The sequence below is a fragment of the Pinus tabuliformis genome, chromosome 6 (genome assembly GCF_031772625.1).
Source record: "Pinus tabuliformis cultivar Carrire ecotype Pingquan chromosome 6, CPIR1, whole genome shotgun sequence".
NCBI classification, from domain to species: domain Eukaryota; kingdom Viridiplantae; phylum Streptophyta; class Pinopsida; order Pinales; family Pinaceae; genus Pinus; species Pinus tabuliformis.
The window spans coordinates 431663697-431681699 of NC_142292.1; the positions used below are offsets into that span (position 1 = coordinate 431663697).

Here is an 18003-nt window from a genome sequence, read left to right on the forward strand (position 1 = left end):
AAAATAATAAATAAGTTTATAAATAAATAAAAATAAAAAATACAAAACAAAAACAAAACAAAAAACACAAAAAGTTAAAAAAACCAATAACAAGTAAATAGAAATATATATTAAAACATAAAAATAAAACACAACAAAAAAAAATCAAACATAAAATGTAAAATGAAGACAAAATTAACTTATAAAATATAAAATTTTAAAAATTCTTTCAGAAACAATCACATAGGAGTAATTTCGTCCTGAAGATGAATCACACTGGATGGTTCAAAACGCATCGACGAAATTACTCCTATGTGATTGTTTCTGAAAGAATTTGTTATTATTAACATGGATCACAGAAGTCTAAACTCAGGAAAGAAAATATTTCCAAAGAAACATAATTTAAGATTGTCTTTTATATGACACAAAAAGATAGAAGAATAAAAAATAAATAAATAATACCAGAGTGGATAATAATAAAAAAATAGACAAAATGAAAAACATTAAAATAAATAAATAATACATTAAAAAATTAATAATAAAAATATTAAAACATTTTTCTAAAAATTAAATTAAAAAATAAATAAAACTAAATTGAAAACAAAAACAATAAAATCACAATTAAGAGATAAAAGTATTAAAAAAACACACGTAAAAATAATTAAAAAAACATTAAAAAAATCGAACCCCTCATGTATTGTGGGGTGGTTAGGGTTGCATGCATTCTTAAGACACAATAAAATTTAAAGTGACTAAAATATGTTTTTAAAAAGATTGATGCTTTTCAAAATCCACATGAAATCACCAACATCTAAAAAAAATTATCCACACATAATGCATTACAAAATTTAAAGTGTCAAAAGTAAGTCCTCAAAAAAAATGGTTGATCTTGCATTAACATTTTTCAAAATTAGCATGAAAATTACTAACATTTTAGAAAAAATGTTCATACTTTATACATAAGAAAATTTAAAGTGTCAAAAATATGCTTCAAGAATTAAAGTGTATTATGAATCAACACTTTTCAAAACCATATGATTTTTTGCTACCTCAAAAAAATGAGAACTCGATACAGTTCCCATTTGATAGTTTACTTTGTTACCCACCCTAGGAAATGAGTTGTCTTGAATTAGTTTATTTTTACAGCTTTTATTTGGGTTTGTTCTTTGGAGAATACTTATTGGGCCCACTTGACAATGTTCTCTTGTTTTTTATAATGTATTTTTCCATGAGATACCCTTCTAACATCACACAATAGGGGGCATCTTTTGTTATACTTATCATTAGATGCATCTTTTAGCCTTAACGTTCCTTTTCCCATTTACAAACATTATCCCTTAAATGAGCTCTTTAAGAAAGAAATTGTGAGTATACACACCTTTTAAACTTGTATAATGTGTACATACACGACTCCTATGAAAGAAAAATGCATATATACACTATTCTCCTAAAGAAACTAGCATAGGGCCTCATTTTGTACTAAAATGATTAAATGTGTGCATCATTATGCATTTCAAGGTGGGTTTTACATGTTTTATGGAGAGAACCATATAAACTACTTTATATAATTGAAGGAGAGAGATATTGATGCCTAAGGTGAAGGAGGGAGATAGTGACAATACTCACAAGCAGCCTTATGTTGGAAACTTGCCTCCTAACCTTTTTGTTTGCAATCCTCTTGAGCTTTTAGATATTCCATTACATTTAAAACCCTTGATTCCTTCTCTTCTCTTTTAGAAAAAGACTCATCTTTCTCTCTTTTTGTTTTAGAGGAAAAAGACATTGTTGTTAAGACCTTTAGTGGCATAGAGTCAAGGGAACCAGAAAACAATTTGAGTATAACCTTCCGCAAGAACCATGTATTTTCGAAGACTTGTATTGATATTAATTTTTATAATAAGGAACTCATTCGTTTTTGTTCCAATTCAATGTTTTCATAATATCGTTTTTGACCATGAATTTTTTGTTGATTTATTTCATCTAACACATATACTTTTCCTCATTTATTTTACTTTGTGAATGCAGGTCATTTAGTAAAAAGTTAAAGGAACTGGATTTTGCTAGTCGTCCCTCATAAATATTTTATTTTTGGGGTGTGTCATTTATCCTTAGATGGTAGTTAATAAAGATTGTTTCTTATTATTGATTAAATTGAATGTTTTTTTTTTAACTTCGCTCTATTGTAGTTTTAACCCTAACAATAGTAAAAAAAAACAGAAAAGAGAATTTAATTCGTGATGTGGTCTATCTCACGAAAATAAGATATTAGATAGAGAAAAAGTCCTTTTAGACCTTGACGTAAACCAAAGAAATTTTTTGTTACAATGATGAGAAAAACTCATATGTCAAAATTTGAATATAAAATAATAATAATAATAATAATCCCTATATAAGATTAAATTAACATAAAATCAAATATAAATAAATCACTATATTTAAATTACATTTAATTTTTTTATCATAATTAAATTAAATTAAATATTATAAAAATCAAAATAAAATTTCATAACCTCTCATACCAAATAATAGAAAAAAAACAACTTATATAAAAAAAATGCTTATATCCTAATGAAAATATGTTTCCCAAATATGAAAGAGGTAAAGTTGAACATGTTTAGATAGAGTGGGGATATATTATCCTAACCAAAAAGATACAAATAAATATGAAAGAGGGGGAGGTAAAACTTTTGAAAATTTACTTGAGCAAGTTTAAAAATAATAACATGGGCTTTATAATATTGAAAAATAAATATGAAAGAAATAATAACACATTCTTTACGAGATTAACAAATAAATATGAAACAGATGGAGGTAAACTTTTTGAAAAATTACTTGAGCAAGTTTAGATATAATAAGAAACCTTTTGAAAATTTACTCGTTCTATGAAAAAGAGGGGTACACTTTTTGAAAAAATACTTCAGCAAGCTTAACAATAGTAAGACTGGGTTTTCAAAATTGGCATTCAAATATATAAATTCCAATTTTTTAACTACCCAAATCAGTTTTCAAATATACCATTTCAAAATAACCGGAATCAGTTTACCCAAATCAGTTTTCAAATATACCATTTCAAAATAACCGGAATCAGTTTCTGGTATATAATTTGAAAGCGTGAAACTTCACCTTGAAAGATAATTGAACAGTAAATGTATCATACATGAGGAAAAGCCTGGCATAGGCATAAATACACTTCAGATAAGGCTATTAGAAAGAGTTGGATATTATAGACTTGCTAGAGATGATAAAATATACCACAAACAGTAGTAGACAGTTTGTTCTTGGGAGTTTATTAAATACACTAACAGGTATCGAGGTGTTAAACAATACAACTACTTTATCTTGTAAAGACATTTTTTAAATTGTTTGAAGCTATACAGATAACACCTTGTTCAAAGGATTCAATTGAAACATTTTCTTTTACTTAATTGAGACCCGCTCTTTTACACCATATTTTTTTAATTGGAAAGTGCTCTTGCACGCACTTTTTTTAAATTGTTTCAAAGTGAATAAGCCAAAACACTGTCCAAATAACACTACGCTGAATAGAATCAATTGAAAACTGCTCTATACTTTGCCTTCAGGTATTTTTTTCCACTATCCTTTGTAGCATATTAGATTACCTGGAGGCTTCAGCAGTCTCAGTACTGATGAGATCGGTCATTTGAATGTCCAAAGATTAAGATAAAGAAGAAGATTGGTGAGAAGAAGATCCCTGCAAAGGCAAATGTGTGTCAACAGGAAACGGGAATGGAGGAGTGGTAACGTCAACGTCTCCTTCTAACATTTGAACAACTTTTCTCATTGAGGGACGACGAGATGAATGCACCATTTGAACCTCCGAATGACTGGAGGGATCCACCATTTGAATCTCCGAAGCACTCGATGAAGAAGATTGGTGAGAAGAAGATCGCTGCAAAGGTGTGTCCACAGGAAATGGGAATGGAGGAGTGTTAATGTCAACGTCTCCTTCTAACATCTGGACAACTTTGCTCATTGAGGGACGACGAGATGCCTTGAACTGTATGCACCACAGCCCAACTAAACTTAACCTTTTGGCGATGACTTGGTCTTCCTCTGACATGTCCTCTTTTCTTAGATTTTCGAACTCTCCCTTTTCCACTTGTTTAAAAGCCCACTCTGCATAGAAGAATTTACTTGAGTTACTTTCTAGATACTTATAATCAATGTTCTTCCTTCGCCCTACCATCTCCATAAGTAATATACCATAGCTATACACATCAGATTTATCAGTGACAACTCCATACAGCCTTGACCACATCTCTGGAGCAGCGTAGCCTAGTGTTCCTCTATTCGCCACAGAAACGTGACTTTCCTCTCTGTCTGATATTTTGGCTAGACCAAAATCTGCAACTTTGGGCAAAAAATTGGCATCAAGGAGAACATTGTGGGGCTTTATATCACAATGTAAGATGCGATTTCTGCACTCTTCATGTAGGTATGCAATGCCGCGAGCTGTACCAACTGCAATTGAAAACAACTGCTTCCAATCCATCTCTTCCTTATGGTCTCCATGGATATACTTGTCCAAAGAGCCATTTACCATGTATTCATACACCAAAGCTCTTTTGGATCCCTGAGAACAATAACCCAATAGGCGCACCAGGTTAATGTGACAGGTCGTTCCCACTGTAGCCACTTCTGCAATGAATTGTTGCTCACTCTGTTTCGACTCATCCAATATCTTCACAGCTATTAGATGTCCATTGGGAAGTTTTCCTCTATAAACAGTCCCGAAACCTCCTTTGCCAAGCTTGTGTTCCAAATTGTTTGTGTAAGTTATAATCTGACTATAAGAATACCTAGCAGGCGCTTGTGATGAATAATAATTTAAGAAATTCTCAACCGAGGGAGGTCTCGAATCTGCAGGATCCATAAAAGCTCGAATGCTCTGCTGCTGCTCACAGGAACTCCTCTGACAGCAACAACTTCGACGACGAACCATTATGCAACAGACCACTACTATGCTAAACACAGCACATACTGCAATAAATATAGCTGGAAATAAAGTTGAAATGGTCATTAGAACATGAAAAATAAGCATCCATAAAGAATGGTTCCGTTTTAAAGACTAGCAATTTACCTGCCAAGTTCTTTGCAGATAACCTCTTTCCGTATTGTATTACCATTCCTTCAGGCAAACAAAAAAGAAACTGCCGAGTGAGACAATGTAACGTTGATAGTTAACACAACATAACGTAAAGTAGCATATAGATGGAGGTAGCGAAACACAAAAGATTCTCACCATCATTGCAAGCATAGGAGTGGACATCATCATGAGGACAAATGCAATATGTGTCATAATTCTGCTGGCCATCATAAATATAAGGGTAGAATCGGGAGTAACATCTTCCCCCACTGGCTTTACAAGAATCACAAGTATGGTCGTGTATAGACCATTTAATTTGGAATCCTCTTTGGTGGAGTTGTTCGAAATCCTTATCCGCGCTAATATTGTAGCTTTTGTTTGTTGGAACGACTATAGGATAGTTGTCGCAACTTGGAATTTGGAAACCTGCCTGAGGGTAAAAGAAGCAATATCTGTTGCTTGCTGTGCAATCCAACCTCTTGATGAGGGAGCCATTGAAGAATACGTCGGGTGGTTGTCGTGTACAGTTAACAATTGATTCCGAGCGTGTCTGCATGAGAAAGATTGAGTAATCCAGTCCAAAAGAAGGGTAAAACTCCAGTAGATCGATATAAGATGAGGTGATTTGAAGGGTTCCAGTAGAGTAAGAGGATTTTGCGATCTCTCCAACTACTCTGCCTTCCAAATTGCTGTTAGAGACATAGGGCAATAGCGTAATCTGATGATCATCAGGACAGTAATTATATAGAGGGCCTAGAGGGCCACATGGGCCGAAGGGATATTGAATGGTGGAATTTCCACAAGTAAAAGGAGCGCAGTCTTTGAAAGATGGATAATAATCATCACCAGCTGGAGAAGCAATAGAGGTAAAGAGGAGCAGCATGAGGAGGGAGTACCTCATTTTGGCACGCGAAAGCCGAGAGATCTTACAAAAGAAGATAAACAAAAAAGTGAATTTGGCAGAGAAATAAATGAATTACAAGAGAATTTAAGAGCAATCAGAGCGGAATCAATGTCAAAATCAACGGGGAAGTACGAAAGAGATGGATAGTATCAACATTGGCCAACGTGGAATAAGGTCGAAAAGAAATTAATAATAGACCGTGGAAGAAGGGTGGTACACTAAATAATAGAATGTGCTTTAAATTGTTTGAATGGAGCGTCAAAGTAGATATAAAAGTTACTAGAAGATTGGTCACGTGCACAATTGAATTTGTTGTCCGTGTTTTATTTTGAATTTGTGATTTGTCCTTGAAATTTCCATTCTTCTACGCACAAAGATGGGATGAGTATTGGAAAAGGGGAAGTGAAGTGTCTATGGTCACAATCCAAACTGAACCTCCTTGTATCTGAATGATGAGTTAGTTCTGAATGATGAGTTAGTTCTAAAAAGATTTTGACTTTAAATAAATATAATAAAACCATTTATAATTTATAATGTTATATATTATGTTTGTTTTTTCCGCAACAAATACATATTATTATTGTTTATTTTAATTATTTTATGTTTTAATTTTGGGTAATATAATTAATGGGTAATATTGTGAATTTTTATAATTTAAATTGTATTCTCAAATGTGTAAATAAATTTAATATATAAAATTCATTAAAACATTTTTATTGTGAAAATGGTACAATTTAAGGGGAGGCAAAAGCAAGAGGGGCTCTAAGGGATTCTAATTATCCCTAAAGAAAAAATAATGTTCCAATTTGCTTAGGGTCTGAAAACTTCATCCAACAACCAAGTCAAGTTTTCAACATTATGGAAATGACTTGAACTATTGCTAGCTAGGAAAAGATCAAGACTATAATGGTACGCAAATGTCTACAAGGCTTTAACATTTATATGGAATTTATGGTCCCTAGAATCGAGCATTGAAGTTACACATCTTGGTCTTATCTTGGCACGGATTCAGAAGTTGACAGGATTGGTAGCTTAGCTGTCAAACACTCATCGACTGCAATTTTTTAAATTCCACTCTTAGTGGCACATCATGAGTTTGAAGTGGTATCTCCTCGTCCATTCTTAATGTTCAATCTAATACAATCATTCGTCTAGCCATCGGCTAGAGTGGGTGGGTCTTTATTTAAACACATTTAAACATTTCTTGAGCAGTGAATTGAAGTTAATGATGATTTTGACTTCCCACACTTCTGAAGATTTTGGCTCTGCGATGAATTATATATGTCAATCATGCTCGTGGCTCAACCTCAAGTTTTATTTAATGGTTTGTCGGGTATCTGTACATAGATATGAAGTTATGTTCATACCCAGGGATTGTGACAAGGGTGGTGAGGTTGATATTGGTTCTTTGTTGATGATATTAAATATGACGGAACCCTAGAATATTATCATCATGTGTTTAGTTGTAATGTCTTAAGAATATGGAGGAATGAAGACAATTTTGATTTTTTTTTTAATAGATAGACAACAAAAAAATATAATGCAATCATCTTTTGTAAATTTCTTGGCCCAAAATCCAACCTCTATCTCTTAAAAATAATTACACAACTTAAATTTTAAATTCCAACAAATCTTTATTATATAAAAATATTAACTACTCAACCTAAAAAAAGATTACTAAATTGTGTACCCTCATTTTATATGTATTATATAATATCATAACAATTATCCTTTTATTCAAAGATAGGGATGATTAACTTATTACATAAATTATTTGATATAATATAATCAATTTGTAGTTGTAAATCAAAGAAGGGAAAATTTAAGTAAAATCAAGTGAAAGAAATAACACAATAAGAGTTATGATATAAATGATATAAATATATATAAGGAAGGATTTTTTTCTATTTCCATTATTAAATTATTAAATCAATTAAAACAATAAAAAAACTTATTATTCTCAATTAATTTTATTAAATAAAATTATAAAATAAAATAAAAATTGTTAGTGGTGATCAAAGTAATGTAAAATCTATGAAAGCCGAGAGATCCAAAGTTCAAATCCCTTGGTTATGACTAGATTTACTAAGAGAATGACAAATTATAAACCCCTTGAAATTTACTAGGTTCCTCTAGAATATAAAAAAATGAAAATATTATAAAAAATAACATTTTTCAAACCATGAAATCAATAACTCCTCACCTATAGAAAATTTCTTAAATACACTTAAATATTATATTCAAACTTACATGATATAATATTACTATTTCAATACATTATATATATATATATATATATATATATATATATATCAAATTTTATGAAATCATTTCTTAATAACTTATGAAATGTTTATAATTTGAAAAATAATAAAAATGTTTATTAATTTGGCTATATTCACTATGTCATCTCATCATAATATATAACACAAGAAACTTGAAACCATAAAGATAGTAATGTTACTGATGATTCTAAACTAACATAGATCTATGTTAACACAAGAAACTTGAAACCATAAAGATAGTAATGATACTGATGATTCTAAACTAACATAGATCTATGTTAACTCCCTGCAGAGATTGAATTTTTTTGAGGTGCAGACATCTTTTAAAATGAAAAACTTGAAGAAATGTTTGCATTTATCAATTCGATAGATTTTGATAATACCCAATAACATGGATGATGATGATGATTCTTTACATATCTGTCATGTGTCAACTCCATGCCTAGCGTGAAAAGTACACATCTCTTTCATCTTAAGAAACACACTAATAAAATGTTTTAATCATGATTTTTTTTTCATTTGCTTTATACAATATAGACATAGTCTCTCTATATATAAAAAATAGATATTTACATTAAACATTTTTTTGTTATTAATATTTTTTTAAATGTTACATGTGAACTCATTAGAAAACACTTATGAATAGAAGGAATTACACATATTCATTATCTTTAGCAATACATTTATAAAATCTTTATCCATCAAAACTTTTTTATTTTTATTTTCTTTATGAATTTTTTTTATTAATATTTTTTTTAAATTTTATATTGAGCATCGAAGGAAATACTAAAGGTCTAAATTATAAATAACATATCAATGGACAGAAATACTAAATGTCTAAATTAGAAAGAAAACATCAATAGAATAAGACTTCTCTCTCTCTATAAATATGTATAGAAGATATTGAAATATTCTATTTCATATTGAAATATTTTATTTATAATTCACATTGATTTTTTAAATTAATTTATTTAAATACCATTTCTCTTGTCAATCAAACTACTTCTATTAATTCATCAAAACAATACATAGGATTTGGAATAGATTCTCTTCTCCCTAGATCTCACTCTGACCCGATTTGTCAGCGAGGAGAGATATATTAAAACTAATAGAAAAGTGTCATAAACTATATCGTGTCCATAGACAAAAAGCACAAAGTCTCCCAAAAATAGTCAATCATCATCAAGGATTATGAGGGGGGCAGAGTTTCAAACCGATGACCTTTACACCATGAAGTTTCTTAATAGAATACCCTATCATCGTCTCCTCTATGCCTCGCGAACAATATAAATTATATTACTCAATAAGGGCATTCAAATATTTTGTTTATGGTTAACGCTATTATATATATATATATATATATATATATATATATATATATAACACAGTTATAATATCGATATTATTTTTAGATGAATGAATTATAAAAAGTGAAAGTAATTATAAATGAAATTAGTATTTTTTTTTAATTTCAATTATTTTATCTCTTTAAAGTTAATGTAAAATTAAAACGAAAATTGAAGTATTTTATTTATGATTATTCAAATTTTTTTTTTATTACTATTCTTTTTATTTGTTAATGTAAATAATAATTTTATTTTTATTTTTAAATGTAATATTACACGACAACATCTCCTCCATACTGAGCTCTAGAAAGCTTCTCAGCCCAATGAAAATAATGACATAAATGTTATTGACTTAGCTTTATTTGCTAAATCATCTCACTTTAACATTAAATTTTAAATGACAAAGACGAACATGTTACCAATGAACTGATGTACAATTAATTTATATTTATTTATTTTACATTAAATTAACTATAAATATTTTTCATATTTTATTAAAAAAATTACATCAATTATATGTGAAATAATAATAATATCTTTTATAAAATCTAAATGTTTTATTTTTTATTTCATACTAATGATTATATATTTAAATATGGAATATATAGGAATTGTTCATAAATTACAAAAGGATGTGTATTTCAAAGGACATGAAGGAATATTAATTAAGATATTCTCACTAGATTGAAAAACCCTAGCATGGAAGTAATGGCAAACAAATCTAACTTTGAGATTGTCCATATTGGTTGTAGGAAATATGTTTTCGTCTCTCACACATCATTGCATGTTCGATATGAGTTTGGTGGATGTTTGTCTCTCACCTAGATTATGGGCTTGATAAGGTGTTGTGCATTGATTGTTTTCCCAAATACAGAATAAAGTTCAAGCAATTGGAAATGGCTATCCTAGAGCTATCACTATGCTAGACACTACGAAGGTAGGTCGGCCCATATTGATACATTTTCTTGACATAACCTTAGTCTTTGACCACTTGAGCAAATTCTATGATAACTTCTTTGTACATGCCTTTACTTTACCAAAATCGAAGGCAGACAATCACAAGAAAGACGAGCATCCTGATTTAAAGAAGGATCCAAACGTCTTCAAAGATCTAGCAAATAACAAAGAAAATTCGGTCGTTTTGGCCTTTGGACATCACAAATAGTAATTGTTTTTAGAGTTTGTGAGGGTTAGTAGGCTAGGTAGACTTTTTTCCATTCAAAACCCCAATTTCAAAACTCGTGATCTTAAATCTCCACTCTCTTCCCTAGACCATGATTTGATTCTTAGGGGATCTATAATTTCAAAGGGTCTTGATGGCACTTTTGACAAGTTTGGGCTAATGGAGCTAAAGGGTTGGAAACATGCATGGAAGATGAGATCTTCATTTAGGATCAATATGAAGGTCATGGAGAAGCCATCTAAGGATCAATTAGGGGATGACCTAGAAGATCTCGACCCATTTCCATAGTTCTTGTGATCTTTACAATCTTTGTGAGGTCGATCTCAAGGGGTTCCTTCTGCATGTAGGTCAAATCCATAGATCTTGTCTCTTCACTTGCAATGAGAATTCAAGATCAGATGGGAATCCCCTTTAGCTGTGTTTGGATCCTACATGGAGGAAGGAAATTATAGGCACTGAAATTTCTTTGTAAGTGCGGTATAGCTGAGGATGCCTCAATTTCTCTAGTTTGAGATTAAATAGTGGAGCCAAAGGCCATGTTGTGTCCTCTTCCTCCTAATCCAAATCCTTTAAGGATGCCCTAAAGTTAGGACTGTCACCTCTGAATCCCAAAGATCTTTCAGGGTCGACATTCATTGTGGATCATGTAGTAGACATTCCCTCTTGAAGTGGATAATATTGTATCCTACTTGAAATCTGTAGATTATGAATGAAAAACGATTATCTTTTGTTTTAATAGATTTTTCCCATCGACATCTACACTATGGGAATGAGTGCATGAAAACTAGTCCCAAAATGCAGATTTGTATTTTTGTTTGAAAGGATTCTTTGTGGTGCACTTCAAAAATTTAGAGGACTTGCAAAATGTTTTTGATTGGGGACCTAGTTTTGGAGTCAATCTTGTCTCTCATTTAGACCATGATTTCATGATTTTAATCCTCTTTCCATGATGACTCTGACCACTCTAATCTAATCTGGGTAAGGCTTCTTAACTTTCACATTCATTTGACTCACCCAAACATCTTATTTGATGTGGGAAGGTTATTTAGACACTTCATTAAGATAGATAATGAAAGGCTTGTGATGGGAATTGTTACATTTGCTCGTGTCTATGTTGAACTAGACCTTAGCAATAAGCTACCTATAAAATCATCCTCAATTGGAGGGGAAGAGTTTATTCACAATTGATGGATTATGAAAACACTACTTCCCATTATAGGAGATGTCAACTGTCGGATCATTTTCAAAATGCCTGCCTCTTTTCTCAAGGGCATTATCCCCATTAGGATACTATAAGAAAGAGTCGTTGATTGCAAGATCCAAAAGAAACAAAAGTATCTAAGGATTCTTCGTCTAAGAAGCATGATAACATGCATCAAGAAAAGACCCCTATTTTCAAATCAACACCTTCAAACTCAGCTCAGCCACATGTAGAGCCATCTCATCCCTTAGTTGAGGAGGCCCACCTTTAAACTGCAAATAAAAGAGACTCACCCATAATATTGGTTTCGTCAATGATTGGGCACAAACATTTCTATGAATCAAATCACTCGTATAGTCATAAAGAAACAACAAATATTGCAAAACCTATGGTAATGAAATTGTCTTAATAAAATGCAGTGATTATCTCCTCTGCATCTATTCTTGACAACTTTTTGAAATCAATTGATGTCCATAAGGAAAAAAAAAATTCCATGATCAATTCTGAACTCTAAAACCGACACCACAATCAATTTTCTCGTGTATAATAATTTATTACAAATAGAATGATATAATATTTTAAAAGAATACAAATGCATTAAAACAAAAATATTGAATATAGATTTATAATTTTAATATCTACACCTAAAATATTTGCGTCAGTGAAGGAGGAAGTGGTGGAAAAGACGACAGTGGTGTTTGAATACGCTAAAGTGAACGATGGATTGTCGTGTTTCACCCAAACCACCGCAGTGGGGATTCACATGTGAGGCCCAAACCACCTTACTTGGGATTCACGTGTGAGACCCACACCAGGAGACGATGAGCAAAGTGATGAGACGTTAGTGTTTGAATGGACCAAAATCAGCGACTAATAAAATCAACCCGCAAGTGGAAATTCTCGTGTTTCTCATTTGTCGTGTCAACTTTAACTTTAATGAGTTTCAGTAAAGGAGGACAATGGTGTTTGAATACGCCAAAGTTAACGAAGAATAAAATGGAGGATGGATGGATTCACGTGTGAGGCCCACACCACAAGACGATGAGCAAAGTGGTGGGTGAAACGTCATACCACGATTGTGTTTGAATGGACCAAAATCAACGCCTATTAAAATGAACACGCAAGTGGAAATTCTCGTGTTTCTCATATGTCATGTCAACTTTAATGACTTGACTATATGAATTCAAATATTTAATAGTTTTGCACTCACCATAACATGGCATGAAGTGTTGTTTCTTCCATCATGCTTTGAATGGAGGATATGGCATGTAAAAGTTGGATAAGGTGCATGATGCTATTTCGGAATGTGGTTGGCAGATTTTTTTATTAAATTATGGTGAAATGTGAGGTGTAAGATTGGGATATTTTAATTTTAAGTGAAGGGAATATTTTTAGTTCAATAAGATATAAGATTAAGTAATTTTTTTTGGGTAGAAATTATATAAGAAAAATTTTTGGTCGATGTGTTTCGAACCAACAAGTATGGTTCATCATGAAGATAAGGTGATAAATCATACTTGTTGGTTCAAACCGTCTTGGCCAAAATTTTCTCTTATGTGATTTATACCGAAAGACTTTGCTTAATTCATTATGGATCACAAAAGCTTGAATACAAATATATAAGATATTAGATGGATGATATTTTCTACAATTAAATTGAAATTTTAATATTTTGTGTTATTTTTCTAAGAAAATATAAAAATTGTATTAAAGTCTAAATGTTTCAATTTAATTCATTTTCAATTCATTCACCCCGCGGGTGTAAATGTCGGGTTATAAAATTGATATCACTGCCAATGGTGGTTGGGCTCTACACTTAGGGGAACATATGTCAACACAGGTTTAGCGGTACACTCCCATAAATCCTATCATGGCTAGAGCATCCACTGTAGATGCAAGACAATACCTCTGAGCTTGTTTCTTATGGAGCTTCATAATTACAAGGTCATTCCACCTATGGGAGACTTGAGTGGGTTTAATGCATTGTTGTGAGGAATACATACGTCCTTCCGAATTTATGGAGAATAATATTGTGTTTTAGGTTGCATCTCGAGTTATGGTGTTTGGTCAGTGCAATATCGCTCATATTAGCAATTCACTTGTAGTTAGGGACGACATCTTCATGGGAAATTCTCCTTTTTTTCATTCGCATGGAGATTAGGGCTTGCTATACACTAGAAATGGGGCAATTCACAACCCAGAGAATTCTTATGGATGAGCAGGGGCTCCACCTCGGCCCTCCAACTCGCCTTGTAAACCCAGGGTGTCTAGCCTCTCAGTGTAATTATAATGCTGGGCTGCATTCACGGTGCTTAAGCGTCATCTCTAAGCTCAATTGTGGAGGAGACTAGTTCATGGTTGTTATATGTTTGTCAATTCTCTTTGTTATGGCTTAATCATGGGCATGGTCTATAGTTTTGGCAGGTTGGCTTCACATTTTAGAGTGTGGTTGGGTAATCCCAACATGCTGGCTCCTCAACCTGGAGTGTTTCTTAAGGGGAGTATCTCTGGGTACCTTCGAGTTGTTCAAAACTTGGCTGAGTTTGACAGCAGGACGTTATGGGTCATCAACTAGCTAAAAGGAAAGGTGAGACCATGGTGATGAGATGGAAATTTGTGGACATTTCTCATCAATTGTTGTTGGGGCAGCGTCGGCATTAAGGCTTCGGGGGTGTTGTGAATGTTCCTTCTGTATGTGGTCAAGATCACTGCTCGGGGCTCGTGGATCTTCACAGTCTAGCTACACGGTCCAATCATATCTTTTTGGTCTACTCGTTGGTCATATTATATGTGACCTTTTGTCCTTTATAAGTTACATTAGTTATGCATAATGTTAGCAGTGTTAGTTTTGTGGCTCCAAGCCAAAATTTTGGATATCCTGTGTCATATTGCAAATCATGTTCACTCGTGTATATGATATTGAAAGACATACTTGTTGGGAGGTCCTTAACACCAATTATACCTGCTTGTACTTATTTTCATTAGTAACTAAATGTCAAGCCTTACCAAAAAAAACAATTAATTTGTAAGTGTAAGTGTCCATTTGTGAATTGGTTCTGTGGGAGACATCTTTTAGCTTCAAATGGACTATAAATTAGTTGATCTCTTTCGTTTTTAGTTTGTCCATCTATGTGATTCATATATTCAATCTTTTAATTAAGATTTAATTGCTTTAACACTGGTCCAAGTAATGCAAGGAGGTGTAAGAGGGTAGCTATGTAGGATTGTTTTGATCTAGTGTGATGCATTTGTTCTACTACGATATAGGATAAGACTCTAGCAAGTGATGGCCAAGTTTGTGAAAATCTTTTAGTTTGATTTCTATAGGACATAAACTTTATTTAAAACTTTTAGAGTTCTTTAATGCCAAGTTTGAAAACAAGCACACAAATTTTAGAAGTAAGCTATAAATTTCGATTGGGAGCAACTGGCCTTCTATTTGGTGGAAATAACGATTTATCCCCCTTTGATGATCCCGCATTCTCAATTCCTGTCGAAGAAGGCTTCAAGTAACAACAGGTCATTGGTATCGAAATGAATAATGTGTATTTTGTTTTTGCTAATCTTTTAAAGAACTTGCTACAACTATATTCGTGACTATCTGAATGGAGAAACGAGCCTTTTAATGAATGGAATAAGGTTGACAAATTAGGTTTATTGTATTATGTTTATCAAACCTAAATGGTTTATGAACACAAAACTTAGAGGATAGAATGGAATTTGTTATGACTGATTATTACAGGTCATCATAATTAAGCTACAACAATTATTGAATGACATCATCAAATGTACCAGACACATTCTTGATTCAAACCCTGTGTAATAATAAAAACATAAAGGCAATTTGACACTCCTTTGATTTCATATTTTAAATTTACCATTGTTTCAATACAACCTCATCAATTACTTCAAGCAATTGACCAATGCATTTTCTTTTATCAGAATTGGACTCTATTCACAGGTGATAGAGTCTCATATGAGTTGATATTGTCAGAATAATAAACACGCCCACTGTTCCTTACTGAGTAGGGAGTTAATAGTTGGCTATGGTCAACAAGTTTAGGTATAAAGTAAGTGACAGTCGGTGGAATCCCTGTAGAATCTATGGCTGGGTTTATGTATAAGTTTTCTTATGTTGAATGCAGTCAACAAGCTCTCTTTGTGAGTCTTCATTTTTGTTATGGTATGCCATGGTTGCTGGCATGGAAGTGACGGGTGGATTTGCTAATGCTAAGGTAGATAAAATGCCTGAGCTATTTAATATGCAGGAAGATAAAGATGTGGTAGAGGAGAGTGTTGTTTAAAATCTTGTGCATTGTTATGCATGTGAGGCTACTAACTCAAGCCGATTAGTGAAAATTTTGTGAGACCGAGTGAGGAAGACCTCTTGCACATGTGTTGTGCATTGATATGAGGAAAGGAAGACTTGAGGAGAGGGATATTTGGTGTGTGTGTTAAGAGTTGGATCCGAGTAGAGTTTTCAATGTGTTTGAAATTGTGAAGAAGGTGTGATTGAGCTGAGGGCATGTGAAGTTGTAAATAAGAGCAAAGTTCTGGAATCCATCATGCTCAGAGAACTGATGGATGGAGGAATTGAAGAAATTAAAGTTAAATATGTTGATGAGAAATTTTCAAGTGATCAAAGTTTGCCACAATTGCTACATGAGAAGAAACTTATGGATGATTTTTTAAGCGGAAGCATAATTTTTCTTGAAAATCAATTGGATGAGCCAGATGAAAATGAATATAAATATTTGGCAAAGGAAGATAAAGATAAAGTTGGAAAGAATCCAGATTATGATGATTTTGTAAATCTCACTAATGTTTATGACTCTGTAGGTATTGGTAGCATCCAGGAAGAAGCGACAGAAAAAAGAAGAATTCAGCTCAATTGTAATGACGATTTAACTATATGTAAAAACTCTCAATGATGAATGTGAATGCGTTGAAATGAATTTGCATCATCCTAGTTGTAATAAGGACCAATATCCAGTGTTCATGATCTAGAGTAAGAAGAACAAGAAAAAAGTTTGGAGCAACAAGTTCAAGAAAAATTTTCACTAATATAATGTAGCAAAGAAAGCCAAAATGAAATATTTGAGTCATGTTAGTAAGACTCCCATTGTTCCTTATTTGGCAGGTAGTTAATAGTCGGTGATAGTCGACATGTTTAGGTAGAAAGTAATTGACAATTGGTGGAATCCCTATGGATTCTTCGGCTTGATTTATATATAAAATTTCTTATGTTTAATGTAATTTGCAAGCTCTCTTTGTGAATCTTCATTTCTGTTAGATCTCCCTATAAAAATATTCATTGATACATGATATGGTCTTATATGAGTTTATATGAGTGTAAAATTTTTCATTGTTATATGATATGGTCTGAGATGAGCTAATCACACTATAAAAAAATTCATCTCTACATAAACCATAGATTCTTTAGTTTACTCTATTACTACAACTCTTTCTCAATTACTACTCAAATTCAATATATTTTGCAACTGTTTGACGAATTAAGTATATTTTGCAATTGTTCGACCATTCCTTGCAATTATTTTATAATTGATATAACTTATACACCTATTGTATCAGTAATAAAAATTTACTATGGAATTAAGTATAATGACCTTGCAATTAATTTATAGTCAATGTAATTGGGACACCGATTGAATTAATGATAAAATTTTAACTTAAATCATATTTTGATGAAGGAATTGATCTTAAGAAATGATACACTACACTAGATACTTTATAATTATTTGATAGATTTCGACAACATGAAATACCGCTAATCAACATTATTAATAATTCAACTAGTTCCTTGAGAGAACATTGAGTTAAAAAATTTATAATATTTAGTAGAGCTATGATACAAGTATTAGGTCACATCAATAAGTAGCCTCTCACAACAATAGCATAGAATGAAACCTCTCACAACAGTAGCATAAGGGTAGAATCACTCTCCAAAATCCAACCCATTGCATATGGAAGGCTATAA

The 18003-nt window shown here is 32.2% G+C and overlaps 1 protein-coding gene across 1 annotated transcript; it reads right to left on the reverse strand.

The window, feature by feature from the left end:
• Positions 1–3417: 3417 nt before the first annotated feature.
• LOC149259151 (LEAF RUST 10 DISEASE-RESISTANCE LOCUS RECEPTOR-LIKE PROTEIN KINASE-like 2.5) lies at positions 3418–5173 on the reverse strand. The gene is made up of 2 exons (XM_089375032.1): positions 5081–5173; positions 3418–4995 (listed from the first exon to the last, which is right to left on the reverse strand). The coding sequence occupies exons 1-2, from the start codon at positions 5124–5126 to the stop codon at positions 3656–3658; spliced, it is 1386 nt and encodes a 461-aa protein (XP_089231158.1). The 5' UTR covers positions 5127–5173; the 3' UTR covers positions 3418–3655.
• Positions 5174–18003: the final 12830 nt, after the last annotated feature.